The sequence below is a fragment of the Chionomys nivalis genome, chromosome 23 (assembly GCF_950005125.1).
Source record: "Chionomys nivalis chromosome 23, mChiNiv1.1, whole genome shotgun sequence".
Taxonomy (NCBI): Eukaryota; Metazoa; Chordata; class Mammalia; order Rodentia; family Cricetidae; genus Chionomys; species Chionomys nivalis.
This window is the reverse complement of record NC_080108.1, coordinates 12,965,001-12,978,855: the sequence shown is the minus strand read 5'-3', so window position 1 is coordinate 12,978,855 and position 13,855 is coordinate 12,965,001. Positions and strand designations below refer to the sequence as shown.

The following is a 13,855-nucleotide window of genomic DNA, read 5'->3' as shown; positions in this document are numbered from 1 at the left end:
GAGACTGAACACGAAGCTTAACAGCTTGGGCTAGGTGGCGCAAGGCCGCAAGGAGGATCGCCGGGATAGGGCGGGAGGTTTCAGCCCCAGAGATGGCGACTGCAAGGAGAGCTAAGAGTAAAACCCTGAAGCCATGAAGCACCTCTCCAACACCCAACCAGAAACCGCAATTGTGCCCATGAGTTTCGGTTCCCTGTGGCCAAGCAGCAAGCCTGTGATTGGTGGCGCTGCAGCGTGAGGCGGGACTTCCTCCCCACGTCCCGAGACAGGAAGTGGGTCGATTTTCCTCCGGAAGGAGAGAGAAGTTGCGACCGGGAGCCAGACACCTGATGCTGGTAGGTTTTGTGGCGTGAAGTTGGGCTAGTGTCTGTTGCGGTAGGCGTCCGTGGGGTCCAAGTAGGTTGGTTGGTGTCAGAGGAATGGGAGTAGGAGAGATGGGTAAGCTACCCGGGCGTCGGTCCTACTTCTCTCTGCTTTGTTTTCTCCATCTCTTTAAAGAGCGTTTGGTAGCCCGCGGAGCTGCGGTGGTGGGTAGATATGCAAGAAATACGCGCTCACACAGACTTAAGTTTAGTTAAGCACACACACATGCGTAGTACGTACATACAAGCACGCATGCATACACACGTACATATTCATATTCACAGAGCTGATGAATATCGGCTCTACAAATTCCGAGTCGATGACTCTTTGAGGAATCTCCTGTAGCAGGAATTTGAAGCGCATGCGCGCTCACACACGGAATTGGTGATTTTTAAGCTTTTTGAATGTCAGCAAAGTCATTTGATGTTAGAAGTGGAACGAAGACATCTTGATAATACATCATCTTTTATCTTAGACTGGTGGGAAGTCGCACGGTGTGAAGGATGGAGTCACGACTAACATCTCATTCCATTTCCAGCTCACAATTCTTTTTTTTTTTTCTTGAGACAGGGTTTTTCTGTAGCTTTTGGAGCCTGTCCTGGAACTAGCTCTTGTAGACCAGGCTGGTCTCGAACTCACAGAGATCCGCCTGCCTCCGCCTCCCAAGTGCTGGGATTAAAGGCGTGCGCCACCACCGCCCGGCAGCTCACAATTCTTGTAGTCTATACAAATTGCTTTTCATTTGCTTTCAGATGGTGTGGGTGTATGGGCAGGAGCTTGGAGACGTGAAGGAATGAAGAGGGTGGTGAGGTGCATCTAGATACCAGGTTAAGAACATTTGTGGCTCTTGGCAGAGGATCAGGATTTGATTCCCAGCACCCACATTGTGTTGCTCACAATGAATGACTTTATTATGTAGATAAATGGTTACCGTTGAATTGCGACATGGGCAGAAGTATCACCTGAAAATGCCATAATATGCACAGTATTGCATGTCTAGACGCTGTATAATTCTAGACACAAGAATACAAATGGGCTTACATTTTGTATTTTCTTTAAAAATCCTGTTGCCTGTCGCTCCTGCTAGGAATTTTAAGGACATGGCTCAGACCTATTTCTAGAGCCTTACCAGTTCGCTGGGTTGGGTCGTGGACCAACAACAGGCAGTTCTCATTTCTGCTCATTCTGTTGGCCAGTTAGCTGTGTCTTACCTTCTGCCAGTAGCCAGCCGTCTGTTACTGTTCCACTGACACGTCCCTTCTCTCTTTAAATGCTCATGAATTACTAACTGATAAGTGTACAAACGCATCTATTACTGACTGCAGTTATGTGAGTAGGGAAGTTACTTCTATTGGGCTGGGGGTGTAACTCTGGTAAGGTGGGTACCTTGTATGGACAAGACCCTGGGCTTGATTCCCAGCATCAAAGGTGGGGAAGAGGGGAGAACAAGGACTTTGTGCTCTCTGTAGTAAACTAGGAGATAGCCATATTGTTGTGTGGTGCTCAAAATGTATGGCAGGTAGTTAAACTTGGTGGGGGTCAGGAGCAACTTGGACACAGTGGTCTCCAGGGATTATGGACCAGATTTATGATTCAGAGAATTTAAAATAGCAGATCATAGATCTCTGGGCTATTTTAGAAATAGTCAAAACTATTCCAAGTATTGAATGTGAGTGTCTTGTAGTAACTGGGGGCGGGGTCATTATATACCACATCCACTGCCACCCTTGGCTCTTCTACACTCAGGCTACACAAATTAGAAGTCACACAGTTACTAATGGGACTATGTATTCGGGCAGAAGAGAACTATTGGCCCACGTTTTTAACCTCATTCCACAGCCCCCTGGAACATACACTTGACAGCTCTTTGATTTCTGGTGAGAAAGCTTTTCCGTCCATTTGTAAGATAATTGATGTCTTGTTTCTCTCTTCAGGTATATGAGTTCCCTGAATGTAGAGAGCAGTTGTTCCCGTGCTCTGAGCATTCAGAGATTATGCGGCCACAGCCATGCCTTTGATATGCATAATTCAAGGGGAGCAGACACAAGCCAGTGGTTGCAGTATCATCGCTCGAGTCTTCTGTAAGCGGTGAGTGTGTGTCCCATACCTGGAGAGAGATGGGAATTAGGCTGCACGTCCCAGAGGTGCTTCTGAGCCAGGCAGGCATTAGGAGAACAGGAGGAGGACCACTCTAGGTATCTAGGAATCAGTTGATGGTTTATAAAGTATAAATGGCAAAAAGGACAGTATTGAGTATCTTTCGACTATTTCCAGAATGCTGTCTATCCTTTGGGTATTGCTTCTTGATTCTCCCTTCTCGCTTGCTGCTTCTCCCTCTTCAGATTAATCCGTGGAAGGGAGTAGAGCAGGTGGCAAAATGAGGGGCAGGCTTGTGGGAGAGTAGTGAGCACATCTAGTCAGTCCACTTCTAAACTGCACGTTCCTGTTATATAAGAAAGCTGGGAAACCCAAGTTTCCCGGGGGTGTGTTACATCACTGTCTCCAGACCAGTCTGTTTACATCTCTTAAGATTCCCTTCGGGGAAAAGATCCAAATGTAGGCTCAGGGATGGTGAGGGGCAGACTCAGGTCCTAGTTCATACTGTGGAAGTATTTTGGCTTAGTCACTGCATGTTGTTTGAATCAGCTATAACCTGTTTAATTTTAAAAACTCAAATAAATGGAGGTTTAAATATACCGAGTTTGACTAACTGAAAACAGCAGAGAAACCAGATTCCGTCGAGAATAGGAAGAACAGTAGTCCAGCTGTGAGCTGAGCCTCGTTTGTTTCCAGGATTGGTGGCGGCAGCACACAGTGATGTGATGGGCCACAGTGGACTTGACAAGAACTGCGCAGCAACAGCTCTGTTGAGTGGCCGTGTTACCAGGTCATAGGTACCTCCTTGCTGATGACAGATGCTAACTGGCAAACTAAGCTCTGTTGAGTGGCCGTGGTACTGGTCATAGGTACTCCTTGCTGATGACAGATGCTAACTGGCAAACAGTTGTGTTCATTCAGCTCTGCTACATTGGCACTAAGGGAAGCTTGTCTGCAATGTTCAGATCTTCAAGCCTAAAGTTATGAATTATCTTTTCTTTAGTATCTAGGCATTTGCTGCGTGGTAGTGGCGCATGCCTTAATCCCACCACTCAGGAAGCAAAGGCAAGTGGATCTCTGTGGGTTCGAGACCAGCCTGGTCTATAAGAGCTAGTTGCAGGATAGGCTTCAAAGCTACAGAAAAAAAAAAAAAAACTTGTCTCGAAAAACCAAAAACAAACAAGCAAACCCAGAACACATAAAAAATATCTAGGCATTTTAAGAATAGTGGTTTAAGAACAGATTTGTAGTCCAGACTAACCTTAAATTTAAACAGTCTTGCGCCAGGCAATGGTGGCGCACGCCTTTAATCCCAGCACTCGGGAGGCAGAGGCAGGTGGATCTCTGTGAGTTCGAGACCAGCCTGGTCTACAGAACTAGTTCCAGGATAGGCTCCAAAGCCACAGAGAAACCCTGTCTTGAAAAAATAAATAAACAAACAAACAAACAAACAAACAAACAGTCTTGCTTGAGCCTCCTGAGTGCTGAGATTACGGGCTGAGCCACTATGCCTAGCTTTTAGTTTAATTTCTTCGGGTAGGGTCTCGTGAAGCCCAGGCTTTGCTATGTAGCTGAGGATGACGTTGAACTTCTGAGCCTCCTGTCTCTACCTTGCAAGAGGTACAGGCATCCCCAGCCAAAGAATAATAATGCCTTAAATGATAGATTCAATCTTATTGTTCTGGAGACTAAGAAAACAGAGTCCTTGAAGTCAAGCCGACCCTGCCTTTAGCCTCCTAAATGAAAAGGTAGATAGAACAGGTCTTGTCTGCAAAGTAAATTCAAGACCTACTTATCTACCAACAGCCACTCCCTACTTCCTGCAGCCTTACCACAGGAAATAGTTGGCGTGAACGGATAGATGAGAGCAGTGGGGAGAGCCAGCGTGGACACGATCTCACTCCACTAGTGATAGGACGGTGCCTGGAGCTCACACGGGGGCTTTCAGAAAGCTGAGAAGACGTTTCCTATAGTTCAGGCTCTACGAATCCACAGAGTGCCACACCAGAGTAAACTGTGCTGTGCACAGCCTCTGGTGAGTGAGTCACGTAGGGCGGTGGCTTTACCAGATGTGAGGGTGAGAAGTTGAGAATGCCCAACTGCCAAGAAACTTGTTCTGTTTTGTACTGACAGCCAAGTACATGCTACAGAAATATTTTACTGCACATGTTTAATTGATTGCCATCATTCGAGCCAGCAGGGAGCCTATTACTTATATTTTTACTTTCTTGTGTGGAAGGGGGTGTGGGGAGGTTATTTGCCGCGATCCACACATAAAGTTTACAGTTAACTTGTAGATTCTTTCTTCATCACATGGGCTCTGGGGGTTGAGCTCAGGTCATCAGGTTTGGCACCAAACCTTACTTGCTGAGCCATCTCACCAGCCTCAGGAGTCAGTCACACACAGCACTTTTTGCCATTCACAATGGCTTATGTATGTGATCCCAGCATTTGGGAAGCTGAGCCAAGAGGATTGCTACACGTGCAAGATCAGCTTGGGCTACCTAGTGAGACATTGTCTCAAACAACCAAAACGAAACCACTACCATCAATGACAACAAACAACAACAATAATAATTCTGTAAATAAAACTATTTAATTTTACCAAAAGTCAGTAGTGTTTTATGTCCCACGTTCCTAACTACTTGTTCATTCTGCTGCTAAAGATGATAACATTCGGAGGCTGGAGAGATGGCTCAGCAGTTAAGAGCATTGCCTGCTCTTTCAAAGGTCCTGAGTTCAATTCCCAGCAACCACATGGTGACTCACAGCTATCTGTAATGAGGTCTGGTGCCCTCTTCTGACTTGCAGGCATACACAGACAGAATATTTTGTACATAATACATCATATATATATATGATGAATTTAGATAGTCTGGCTACTAATGGCTACTAAATGCTTGCCAGCCCCCCCTCCCCCCACGGTCCTGTGAACGTTTTACAGACTCGTTCCCCTGGCTCAGATAGGGTCCAGGACTTGTGTGATGGGAGTTACACAGCAAGTCGGGGAAAGCTGGGAGAAGAACAGATGTAGCTGGGTTTATCTGCCCAGTTCAGGGGTTGTGGTCATAGTGGTCTGTTTTTAAAAAATACTTTTCTATACTGGGTGTGTTGGCAGGAGTTCAAGGCCAGCCTGGTCTAAATAGCAAGTTCCAAGCCCCCAGGGTTACATAATGAGACCGTCTCAAAGAAACGTTCAAACACACACACACAAAATTTTTTAATGTTTTTCTATTTTGTTTTTTAACAGATTTATCAGCAGGTCGAGCTGAACATGGACATGAGGTAAGCCCTACCCTTGGTCAAAATTTAGTTTCCTCAGCTTCTGCATGGAATTGTAAGGATTTGGGATATATCACAAAATCCAGCAGATTTTCTCTCACTTTTGGATTAATCTTTTCCTCTTGAAGAAGATGACATTCTTAGCCGGGTGGTGGTGGCGCTCGCCTTTAATCCCAGCACTCGGGAGGCAGAGGCAGGTGGATCTCTGTGAGTTTGAGGCCAGCTTGGTCTAAAGAGCTAGTTCCAGGACAGGCTCCAAAGCTACAGAGAAACCCTGTCTCGAAAAACCAAAAAAAAAAAAAAAAAAAAAAAAGGAAAAAAAAAAGATGATGACATTCTTAAACAAAGGTTCCTTATATGTGATTCTTGAAGTTGGCTGACCTCTAGTTTAAGTAAATTTTAAATGTCAAAGATCTAGATATCTTGTTAAATTAAAAGAGTTTTAAAATCTTAACAGGTGTCCTGTTTCTGTCATTTGCCCATGTTTGTAGTCTGTGTGACACATTCCAGGGGTCCCAGTAGAACTCTGAAGCCAAACTGGCCACCATGTCTGTGATCTGCATTTCCCATTTGGTGGCTTCTGTTACAGTAGAGAGTACTGTTCACTATACACATGTGTATTTCAGTAACGTTCCAGCCAGTCCTGTGTAAGGTAAGAGGCCAGGTTGGCAGAGCAGGGGTGAGTGTGTCTGTGTGTGCATGTGTGTGACAAAGACACAGAGGGGAGACAAGTACACACACAGAAGCTGTTAAACTCTCTGGGCAAGTGGTAACCAGGATTCTCAGCTGCTGCTCACACTAGTTCAGTCTGGAAGGAGATGAGAGTTGTTACCGTGCTAGAATTGAAGTGCACTAGGAAACAAAGTTGTAAAGAGAAGGACAATTCCCTTCAACTAAACCCTGGGTGGTCAGAGTAGGGCTTGCCAGTGCTTGGTGGCATCGAAGGACATGGCACTCAACACGGTCTCCATTTTACAAGAGGAGTTCTTGCTGTGCAGCTGGAGTCCCGAGCGAGACTGACTTATGAAAGTATTGGGAATGTGGATGGGAAGCCAGGTCCACGGTCACTAAATGGCCCTTGAGAGCTGCTGGCCAGAGTGTGTTCTTCTCACGAGGACCCAGCTTTGACTTTGAAACATCATAACTATACTGTATGTCATTTGTTACTTGGTACTTAGCTTTGTCGTGACACCTCACATCCCTACGGACAAACACGACTTTCCCTTGATTTGAACGGAAACTGGTCTGTAAGGTTTTAGGCTAGTAGGTACAAAATAGCAGTCAGGCCCAGTTGATGGTTTTGTGGCAATACCTAGAATGAACCATCACTAATGTTCTTCCTCGTAACTCCCATCCATCCCTGGCCCCTTTCTCTGCACACAAGGAAAGCACCCCATTCACAAGTTGTGTGTGTGTGTGTGTGTGTGTGTGTGTGTGTGTGTGAAATGCACCCTTGAGCCGCAGGTGCCTTCCATTCCTTCACGCTACCTCATGGGGTTTTTTTCCTGCCATAGGTGCTTTGCTGTAGTTGAAGGAGCCCTGCCGACTTTGCCACCAAGAGCAGCATGAGGCCAAGGAGCAGTGGTTAGATGAAGGTGCTTGTTTACACATATTGGTGTCCACCTGACGTGTTGGCCTCCAAGGTCGCATTATAACAAGGCACACACCGCCCTGCCTTTAGTCACCCTAGAGGTAATCTCAGCACTAGAGTGGGTCAGACCACCACGCAGAAGTCAGGGCATTACAGAACATGGGCACTGGGAGGAACCTGCCATGCTGCCACCCGCTTTCCTTATGAAACGCAGGGATGGATGGCTGTTTCAGTCACTGTTCTACTGCTGTCCTAACACTCTTAAAAGTTCAGTTTCCTCTGAGTCTCAAGGCAGTCTCTGAACTGTGACCCTCTATAAAATCAAAATAAAAACACAGATTACATACTTCCAACATACAGTGGCACAGAATATACATTACCATTCCAAGGAAATGAAAGGGATCAGAGTGAGGAGCTCTGGGCCAAAGCCAGACCTAGCCCAGCAGAGCCCACTAAATTCTTCATCTACACGTCTAATGTCAACGCATCCTTCAGAATGCTCATCCAGCCCCCACTTTGGCAGCCATGACAGGCAGAAAAGACCCAGCAAGACGTGCTAAGCCCCTGGCCTTACCTGACCTTGTCCTAATTACTGCCAGACATCCTCCTGTAGTAAGGAACCAATCAGAAGTAAGCTGGCAGGCTCTGGGCAGGCTTTACTGATAATGGTGACTGCAGGAACTGCCCCCCTGGATGGCCTCCAGGTACAGCAATCTTTCCACAGCTGCAGCTGACCAATCAGCTCAAGACAGGTTCCCCCAGCCTAAGGTGTGCCAATCCAGAGACTTGAAGACCCCTAGACCTCCCCCTTGCTGTGCCCCCAATAAATGCCCTGCCCCACTGTGGCTCAGGGGTCCTGCCTACTCCACCAGCTGTGTCGGACGGACCTGAGTTAGCTCGTAATTAAAAGGACTCTTGCTTTTTCATCTATCTGGTCTCTTGGTTTGGGGGTTCAGACTCTGGGCACAGCACTATCAGTCATGCTTACTGAAATACACTTCTCTCTCGGGCTGGTTCCACACCCTGTTAGCAGCTCTCCTTGGCAGCTATCCCAGGGTTCTGGCATCTCCAACCTATTTTGGTTTCCAAGGTAATCAGGTGTCAACCTTTATCGCTTCACACTCTGTCTGGGTCTCCCTGCAGGGACAGCCCAGACACACACCTGGCTTCAGGGCATTCCTTAGCTGTGGGGGGAGATTCCACAACCCCCTTTGTGTTCTTGAGCCAGAAGTGGCTAAACTGCCAAGGTCTACTGCATGCTGGGGCTGGGCTGGCCCCCTCTTTACGTAGGCGTCAGCCTCTTGTTTGTCTATGGTGACCTTCACTGTTCAGGCTTCCCTGGAAACTTAGCTAGGTGTGTTCTTGCCCTGAGGTCACCACTTTCATTTTAGCGTGGGGCTTTTCCTTAAATGTTTTGTCTCCTTGAACACAGGACTTGGCTCAAACAAGCACTTCCTGGTGTTCCTTTTCTCCTCAAACTGTACATTTTGTACTTTGCTTGCTTCCCTTCCTCTTCGTTAAAAATCTGCATAAGAGCAATCACCAAGAGCCACACGACAGGGTCAACACCAGGCTGTCTTGAGATCCCTGCTAAATCCTTAATCCAAAACTTGAGTTTAGCTTCAGGCAGATTTTTAGTGCAAGGGCAAAAAGTGGCCCCAGTCTTTGCCAAAACAGGTCAAGAATGGTCTCTAGGCCACTTGATATGGGCCCTCACAGTTCAAATCACCCCCAACACTGTTTTCTATGCTCCTATTAAGCCCCACATAAGTGACCAACCATTTTTTTATTTCAGAGTCCCAAGTTCTTCCATGTTCCTCCAACAAGCAGCATGGGCAGGCCCCTCACAACAGCACTCAAGGCCCTAGTACCGCTTCTGTCTCAGTCACTGTTCCGCTGCTGTGATGAGACACCACGACCAAGGCAATTCTTACAAAATGTAATGGGGGCTTAACAGTTTCAGAGGCTTAGCCTATCATGGCAGGAAGCAGGGCAGCACTCATGGCGCTGGAGCAGTAGCTGAGAGAGAGGGACATCCTGATCCACAGGCGGACATGGGCTTTTGAAACCTCAAAGCTAACCCCCCCACCCCCGTGACACTTCCACCAAGGCCACACCTCCTAATCATGCTAATCCTCAAATAGTGGCACTCTGGATGACTAAGCATTGAAATAGATGAGCCCTTCTTACTCAACCTACCACAGTGGTCTTGAGATGGGTACCTGGCTTCCTTGTATTTCTGCAGAGTTTCTTGCCTTCTTGGGTCTGTTTTCAGTAAATAGTGAAACGTCACAAATGTGCAGGGGCTGCTGAAGCCTTGCCCCTTACAAATTATAATTTATAAATGACTTCCTGACGCTATCCTTATGTCTATAGGCTTAGGAGACTCAAAATACTTTACATATCCACAAACAGACAAGTGCAGTTCAAGCCCAGAAGAGCCCTTTGAGTTCAGAGTCTGACCCCTTCTCTGACAGCCTCGTCTGATAATGGCTCCCCTGTAGTCACAGAGGGAGCAGCACCCAGGATGAGTCCATTATCAGGTGAAATGGGCCCAGCACCCCATCCACCCCATGACACCAGCGTGAACTGTGGCTTGTGCTGGCTGCAGGAAACTTGAATACCAAGTTCAGCCAGCAAAGTGAGGGTGCCTGAGGGAGAGGACAGAAAGACTTGAACCAACATCAGAAGGACCTAAAAAAAAGTGACATGCTTTGGCATTGAGATGCCATTGTGGATCTTTAGGCTTCCAGACTTTTCCAAAGAAAAACAGGGGTGCACGAATTGGTGGAGCTGACAGTTGAATGTGTATAGATGTTGAGCAATGTCCACGTTGAAAAACGACAGCTTGGAGTTTTCATAGTCTAGCAGGACGCCGATCTTCCTTGGGGCAACTGTGATTCTTATGTCTGGAGTTGTCCTGTTGTGCAGAAATTCGTACCGGTGCCTGAAAATTCAATGTTATACAACAAAGCTTTGGGAACCACAGGAAGCTGCTTGTAGAGTGTTTTGTACTGACTTGATTTATACTCCTACGATTTTGTCCCTTGACTACCAAGAAACATGACATTTCCAAACTACTTTTGCTAACATTTGTCGTAAAACAGTTTCTGACTTTTCTTCTTGAGCGAATTCTGCACCTAAACAGCTCTTATACAGAACCATGAAATTCCACTGCTTCAGAATTGTGCAGAAAGAGGAAATTTGAAGCCAGTATGTGACTCATTTGGAGTAAAGACATTTGAAATGAGCCCTGCGGGCCTTCATGAGAAACAGGCTTTCTGTATAACCTGAACCAGGACTCCATGACATCCAGTTCTTAAACTTGCACCTAAGCCGGAGGCTGTGGTCACCTGGCTGCCACAGGTGAGTTCTGAGCACTGCCTGTACACTTTTTATGTAACCTGTGTACTTTGGAAAGTGGCCAAAATCAAACCGAGTCACTCACAGAACATAGACATCTGCAGAACCGTGTTTTCTGCAGTGTTGATTCAGACTCCTAGATCAACACTGAAGTGTCAGTGAGCTAGCTAGGCTCCATCTCCTTCACCTTCTTACGCCTTTAAACTAAGCAGCTACCAGACAGCAAACGAGTCCCTTCTCTCTACCAATGGACTCAAGAGCATGAACCAAAAATGAGTCTGATGGAGGACTTGTCCTAATAATCCACCACTGGCCCCTTCTTCCTGCCCCCCCACTCCAATGCCTCCTTTATCTCTTTGAATCTGACCCTTATTCTTTCTAAAGAAGCCTTTGATCTTTGTTCTTGGTTCAGATTAAATGTATGCAGAGAATTCTTATATCCCTGAAGGGGTTCTGAGGGTCAGCAGAGTCCAGTCTAATCCAAGTCTCTTCCGGGAAAGCTGCTACTCATGAGAGATGTGAGTCATGGTCAAGTTTCATCAAGCCCAGAGTGTCAGAGGCTGCATTTCCCTGCTTTTTGGGTTTTCAAGACAGGGTTTCTCTGTGTAGCCCTGGCTGTCCTGGAACTCCCTCTACACCAGGCTGGCCTTAAACTCAGAGATCTACCTGCATCTGTCTCCTGAGTGCTGAGATTAAAGGCAGCCAGAGGCTGCCTGCATCTTATAAGAGGTGCTTAGAAAGTGGTAGGGACTTGGGGTCATGCGTGTGTGCTTTGTTTTGCAAGTTTTCAAGTAAAGGAAGGTAGCTGCCATGGCTTTGTCAGTCCAAACATTTAGCACATTGGCCAGGGCTCCAGGACCTTTTGTTCCTCCACAGGGAACCAACCATTTCATACAGATCTGTTCTACACAGTGCTCGGCTGCAGAAGCCTTGGTCTTAGGAACTATTAGCCACACCGACTAGAGATGGAATTGGGCTTCCTCAGCAGCTGGAAACTTGGAATGTGGGAGCGGAGCATAAATGAAAAACCCACCAGTGGTTGAGATGCACAGCGTGAGCCGTAGCTGTTGTTCCTCTTTCAGGAGTGGGAGGCAACAGCTGGAAGACCCGTGACTTCTAAGCCAGCGCGTGCCTTGTTCACTATTAGTAAACCCTCACCTTGGGTGTGCAGACTGAGTTTACCTTGTGGAGGCGAATGTATGCCTCATGCACCAGGACGAGCAGTTCGCGCCCAGGTCTTCCTGTTTAGGGACGTCTTCACGGGCCACGCCAATCGTGTAGTCCAAGCGCTCGTCTACCTCCACCTCCCAGTAATGGCGTCCTCGGACTGGGATTAGATCTCCAATGACAGCAGCACACCTGGTTTTAGAAAGCAGAAGCGTGGGCTGGAACGGGGTGTTAGCTTGTGTAGCAGGCACAAGACTCGGGGTTCCATCAAAAGGTGGGAACATGTTTCATTTAGGGTTCCACAGGTGTAGCTAATGCTGAAGATTGAAATATTACAGTACCTGGTAATGGATGAGATGGAACCCACAGAACTGTTCTGTTACCTCTTAAAATGGCTCAGGCATTTCTAGTAATGAAGGTGGATTCATTATAAGATGGAGGGGCTGAAGTATCTCCATATGGGTATAAAGTAAAGACAAAGGATCTCAGGTAACCTTCATGCTAGGGGCGTCAGAGGTTGGGCTGGTGTGAAGGTGTGCTGTGTAAGATCTCTAAAAGGAGATCTGGTTCACCTTGACTGGGGAGGGAAAAGGGTCACCGGCGGCCGCCTTATGAATATTCATAAACCTCATTAAGAAGCTACAAAGGACCCACTGTGCTGTGATCCCTTCCCTTCAGCTCTGCCATGCGTGCATTGCTTTGCCCAGTGAACTCCTGCCAGGACTGTGAAGACAAGACCTAAGGCAGTGGTTCTCAACCTTCTCAATACTGTGGCCCCAACCATAAAATTATTTCCATTGCTACTTCATAACTGCAATTTTTAACACTGTTATGAATCATAATGTAAATATCTGATATTTGGGATGGTCTTAGGTGACCCCTGTGAAAGGGTCATTTGACCCCCCCCCCACACACAAAGGGGTTGTGATTCACAGTTAAGGATCACTTATCTAAAAGGAGCCCTCTAGAGCAACAAGGGGAGTGCTTAGAGCCTGGTTTCTGTCCCTGTGCTATGTGACCTGACATCCTGGCCATGTTCCACAGTACCCACAGCCTGGGATCTCCACTGCAGAGGAGTCTTCCCCTTTCCTGGGTCCCTCCCCGTTAGCTGCATGCTTTTGTCATAATCCAACTTCCTCTAAAGAACCGTGGCATTAGGTAAGTCAGTCACCTGGTAAACTGGGTCTTGCTGGGCGGCAGCTCCCTTCTGAAGGTTTTCTTCTCACCCCGAACCACTGTGAACCCGTCTTCAGAAATGGTCAGCCAGGGATGGCAGCTGTCCTTGTTCAGCTGGAAGTAGCTTCCTGTGGAGGGAGGGGACGCGGAGAAGCCCCAGCCTGTCATTGCAGGACTTCCCCAACATGGAGGGGCGCACAGACGCTCGCCCCTGGCAGGTGTGAATAGGGATGGCCCTCAGTGCCCGACAGCAGTTTGCACATTTTATCTACCTTAGTCCTCAGGGCTGTACCGAGACAGGGGCGTTACTGTGTTCATTTTGTAGATGAGGAAACTGAGGCACAGGTGGTCAAGAAATAGCAATGCGGAGCTGTAGCACTGCTCGGGGAGGGGTCATAGGGTTGTGGATGTTTCTAATGAGGTCTCTGCTCACTCAGGACTTGGACATGGGACATGCCAGTTCTCTGGCATGATGAAGGCAGATGAGAAGGGATGTCAGCACGCAGTATGGTCAAACAGAGAGGGAGGCAGGGAGGAGGCTGATTGGCGGAGACAGTTGGCTGCTAACTGCGGAGGGGCTTGGTCTGACAGCAGGAGCAGGCAGGCGGCCAATTGGCTACTTGGAGATCTTGAGAATGTTGTAAAAACCCTCTTCCGAACCAGGTGTGGTGACTCACATCTGTAATGCTCAGCCCTGGAGAGGCTGAGGCAGGAGGATCACCTTGAGTTCTAGGTTGGCGTGACTACGTATTGAGTCTAGACCAGCCTGAGCTACAGAGTAAGACCCTATCTCAAAACACAAAACCAATCAACCAA

The 13,855-nt window shown here is 47.4% G+C and overlaps 1 protein-coding gene, 1 long non-coding RNA gene and 1 other non-coding gene across 3 annotated transcripts in view; 2 read left to right on the top strand and 1 right to left on the bottom strand.

Annotated features, from left to right (window-relative positions):
• The first annotated feature begins 294 nt into the window (after positions 1-294).
• On the top strand, positions 295-5,975 carry LOC130865415 (uncharacterized). Its single transcript, XR_009056138.1, has 3 exons — positions 295-335; positions 2,298-2,451; positions 5,711-5,975. It is a non-coding gene; the product is annotated as an uncharacterized LOC130865415 (long non-coding RNA).
• On the top strand, positions 4,142-4,268 carry LOC130865622 (small Cajal body-specific RNA 15). Its single transcript, XR_009056174.1, has one exon. It is a non-coding gene; the product is annotated as a small Cajal body-specific RNA 15 (non-coding RNA).
• The window catches only part of Fsd2 (fibronectin type III and SPRY domain containing 2), a 27,499-nt gene continuing 19,591 nt past the window's right edge, over positions 5,948-13,855 (bottom strand). Inside the window, exons 10-12 of the mRNA XM_057756454.1 lie at positions 13,035-13,167; positions 11,879-12,055; positions 5,948-10,280 (exon numbers count right to left, since the gene is read on the bottom strand). Of these exons, the coding sequence (XP_057612437.1) occupies positions 10,028-10,280; positions 11,879-12,055; positions 13,035-13,167 (563 nt within the window). The 3' untranslated portion in view covers positions 5,948-10,027. The remainder of the gene's footprint in view (positions 10,281-11,878; positions 12,056-13,034; positions 13,168-13,855) is intronic.